This window comes from Nicotiana sylvestris, chromosome 6, assembly GCF_000393655.2.
Source record: "Nicotiana sylvestris chromosome 6, ASM39365v2, whole genome shotgun sequence".
NCBI lineage: Eukaryota > Viridiplantae > Streptophyta > Magnoliopsida > Solanales > Solanaceae > Nicotiana > Nicotiana sylvestris.
Window position 1 is genome coordinate 173,512,352 of NC_091062.1, and position 3,768 is coordinate 173,516,119.

At 34.5% G+C, this 3,768-nt stretch overlaps 1 protein-coding gene across 1 annotated transcript; it reads right to left on the minus strand.

Annotated features, from left to right (window-relative positions):
* Positions 1 to 1,526: 1,526 nt before the first annotated feature.
* Positions 1,527 to 3,546, minus strand: LOC104210312 (large ribosomal subunit protein eL20-like). The gene is made up of 4 exons (XM_009759178.2): positions 3,420 to 3,546; positions 3,218 to 3,333; positions 3,023 to 3,086; positions 1,527 to 2,009 (listed from the first exon to the last, which is right to left on the minus strand). The coding sequence occupies exons 1-4, from the start codon at positions 3,432 to 3,434 to the stop codon at positions 1,668 to 1,670; spliced, it is 537 nt and encodes a 178-aa protein (XP_009757480.1). The 5' UTR covers positions 3,435 to 3,546; the 3' UTR covers positions 1,527 to 1,667.
* Between the last annotated feature and the right edge of the window lie 222 nt (positions 3,547 to 3,768).

Below are 3,768 nucleotides of genomic sequence, written 5' to 3' on the forward strand. Positions count from 1 at the left end.
AAACTTGATTTGTGTAGTTGTCGAATTTACTCCATTTATATATGCTCTTTCATATGGTTTAAGGCTCGATATATTAGATATTCTCTCAATTCCAATTTGTATGACATTATTTCTTTATTAGTCCGTACAAAAATAAACTTGAAATTTATGGAAGTTTACTTGATTGAAAGTGGTGAAAATGAGCATTCAAGAATTATGTTTATAAAAATTATCTGAAGTAATCAATTAATTAAATTGAAATAAATTAAAATATAAATTATTTTTTATTTGCATTAATTCAGAATTAAATATATTGTAGTAATCAGCTCCTTTATAATGTTAACAACTTTAAGGATATTTTTGTCTTTTTAACAGAAAAAGTGTTTACTAGCACTTGTTTATCAAACACTTCAACAACTTTTTTTAAGCTTCAACACTTTTATCCAAACATGTAACTGCTTATTTATAAAACAAGCTTCTAACACTTAAAAGCTACTTTTTTCCAGCTAGTCCAAATGGGCTCATAGCCCTTGAAAAATTACTCATAAATATAATTATTGACCTTATATATGAACAAATATTACCTAACCTTACTTAACCTTATATTTGAACAAATATTACTTAACCTTACGGATAAACATTAAATTATCATCAAACATTAGCTATAACTTACAAAATTTTAAAGGGATCTTTACACAAATAGTCGTCCATATTCATTATTTACATTTTCTAGCCATATACATAATTTATACATTGATTATACATAAATATACACATATAATACATAAATTATGCATATATTATATCTTCACTGGTTATTTTTTTGTTTAAGCAATTGGGTCGCGGCTATTTAGGTTAATTCTTCAATTTGAAACCGTAATCCAACATTCGTCATAAAAAAATCACTTAGCTCAAAAGTGATACTTAAATTGTGGTAAAGATTCACAATTTTTTTTTTAAAAAAAAAAGGAGGATTTTTTTTAAGTCCATCCCAATTTAGCAGGATGTGATTTTCCTTTCAATATGGACAGATTGTATCAATTGTCATTAACATATATTTTCTGTTCTTTTGTTCAAAATGTTTTGGGATATTTCTTTCTCTGTAAATTATGATTGAAGGCCGGTATTTGTTCATGTCACCGCACAGCTAGTAACAGGTGAAAAAACTAAAGTCACAAATATGACTTTGATTTTCTCCCTTAACAAATTAGTTATCCACACACAAAAAAAAATGGTATAACAAGTAGGAAGTATCCTTATCTGAACAAGAGTTAATAAAATGATTTAGACTTCACTTCCTAGTAAAGACCAACCATAATTTCCGGCTATCTTGATCACCTGGGACACACTCGAGGCATGTGTTTTTGTTTGCATTGTTATTTACTACTACTAAGAGAATTTAAATATTCGATAGCGAATTTAACGTAGCTAATGACCTATCAGGAAAGTGGTGGCATACTAATCAACCCTATGCATCAAGTTGATGACAAGTATCATCACAATACTACAACAGAATGGCAGAATCATCCTTGAGAGAACACAGAATCTAACTGAAACTGGTGAAGCAAACAATTTTTAAGGACTCGAAAAGACACAAAGGTTTTTGTTTAATGTCAAACTGGCCAACTAGTGCAACAAAATTTGCATAAATTCAAAGTTGCTTCTCAATTAACTTATGACCTAACATGTCACATGAACAAGTTGGGCCTGGTAGCCTTGTATGTTGTCTTGAGTTTCCTACTAGGTGGTCTGACTTTCTTGAACACCAATGGGAACTTGATTTTGGAGTCATGGAACTGCTTGGTGCTCTCCCGCTTACACAGCTTAGCTGGAATAGTGGCTGTCTTGATGATCTGGATGCAGTGATGGCGGACCCTGTGACGTGAAGCCATCTCAGTGTACATCTGTTCCACAGCTCCATTCAAAGTGGTATCTCGGTACTCCTTATACATGTTGTGGTACCCAGTTCTACTCTGATAACGCAACCATATACCGTAGTTCTTGATCTTAGTTGGATTCTTCTCAAAGATCTACAGACAAAAATAACATTTTAGTCAACCATTCAAGCAAGTCATATACAACTTCTAAAGTGAAGTTCCTGAAGCCCCATAACAGGGTTTTGAGTCCCCTGCCCTCTCTCTCCACCTTGACTCATCAATAACCACACATATATGATATACTAGCTCACATCCTCTACTACGAATCTTGTCCCCGACTTGCTTCCATCATTACACCCATCAAAGCAACTTGAACCCTCATCTCCAAGAGATTAACTAGAAGTGTAATATCACCTTCACCTTTATCATGCAAATTAGCAACAGTATATGTGTGAACATGTGTGTGTAGATAAGTAGCAACAGTATAATATGTTCTGGATTCTAAGAGCACCAAGCACCGTTAAGAAATTTGTAACTTCACAATTCAAAACCAAAGCATCCCTCTAGGCAAACTAGTGGACAGTACTCACAGGAGAGCTAGTGCTGTTGTAACTTGCAAGAGTAGGGATCTACGAAGCAACAATACAGTTTGCAATACGCACAGAGAGAAATGCTGGCCAGACACTGCTGTTATAAAATACATTGACAGAAAAAATGACAGTACTGAAAAAGTATGGTGAACAGAACACGAAACCAACAATTCCATCTAATAGGTAAAACATAATCAGCATGAAAGAAATATTATGGGCCACATTTGCAAGTTGCAACACAAAGCTTTCCAAACATAGGTCTTATGTAGTAGAAATAAAACTGCCTTCACAAGGTCAAAATCCAAATGCCATCATCTCATTCTAATTGGTAAGTCGATTGTTTAGAATACACCATTTCTATCCAGTAAGCTAGCATTTACATTTCCTATTTAACTGACTAAAAAGATGTATAACAAAGAGGCAATAGATACATGGTCAAGTACAAAATCATTTTGGGGAAAACAGACATTGAGGCGTAGTTGATGAATCATGATTCGTTAGTGCACTAAAAAAATACCAGAAATTCAGTAAAATCCTAATGATTCATCCATAAATACATAGATATCAAGATCATACCTCATTAATAGCTAGCATCTGGCCATTACTCTTCTTCACCTTCTTCAGTTTTCTCAAGTAGTACCTTTTTCCAACCAAATCAACCAACACATCACAATTCAATAATAATCATTTTCCAACACACATATTCAACTATCTAGTAATATGTTTATACTAAGACTGCGCTCATTACCAAAAATGAGTAGTTGTACTCACCAGAACTTGGATTTGGCACGGACCTCGTTGGTAGCCCAAAGCTTCATGCGGTAGATCTTTGGGTGCTCATCGTTCTCTGTTGGCAGAGCTCTCCCGACCACCTGGTACTGATGAAACTACCAAACAACAAACACACACACACAATTAGAGATATCAACTGAACCGCTATAAAAGGGAAAGAAAAGAAAGTTTAAAAGCTTACTTTGTAGGTCACCATTTTCTCTACGACCCTCTTCCTCTCTCCCTCTCTGGCTGCTCTGTGCTCCGTCTGTGGCTATGGAGACTAAAGAATTAGGGTTTTTGTTTGGATGCTTAGCGAAACCCATCGCGATTTGGGCTAAATGGAGCAGCCCAGACTTGACACAATATCTGGCCCAATACGTTTAAAAGTGATTTACGCAAATGCTCCTTTTTTTAGGGGAAGTGCACGGTTAACCACTAATAACACATGTATTATTTTTAAGCTACTGTTTAAAATATTTTTAGTCTTTAGCCACTGCTTTAATAAACTTTAACTACCCATACAAAAATACCCTTCTGCCATGTCCTTA

Coding starts and splice junctions, on each gene's coding strand:
- LOC104210312 (XM_009759178.2), bottom strand. Junction 3,087..3,217: donor CGTGCCAAATCCAAGTTCTG/GTGAGTACAACT, acceptor GGTTGGAAAAAG/GTACTACTTGAGAAAACTGA. Junction 2,010..3,022: donor AGATGCTAGCTATTAATGAG/GTATGATCTTGA, acceptor TTTTGTCTGTAG/ATCTTTGAGAAGAATCCAAC.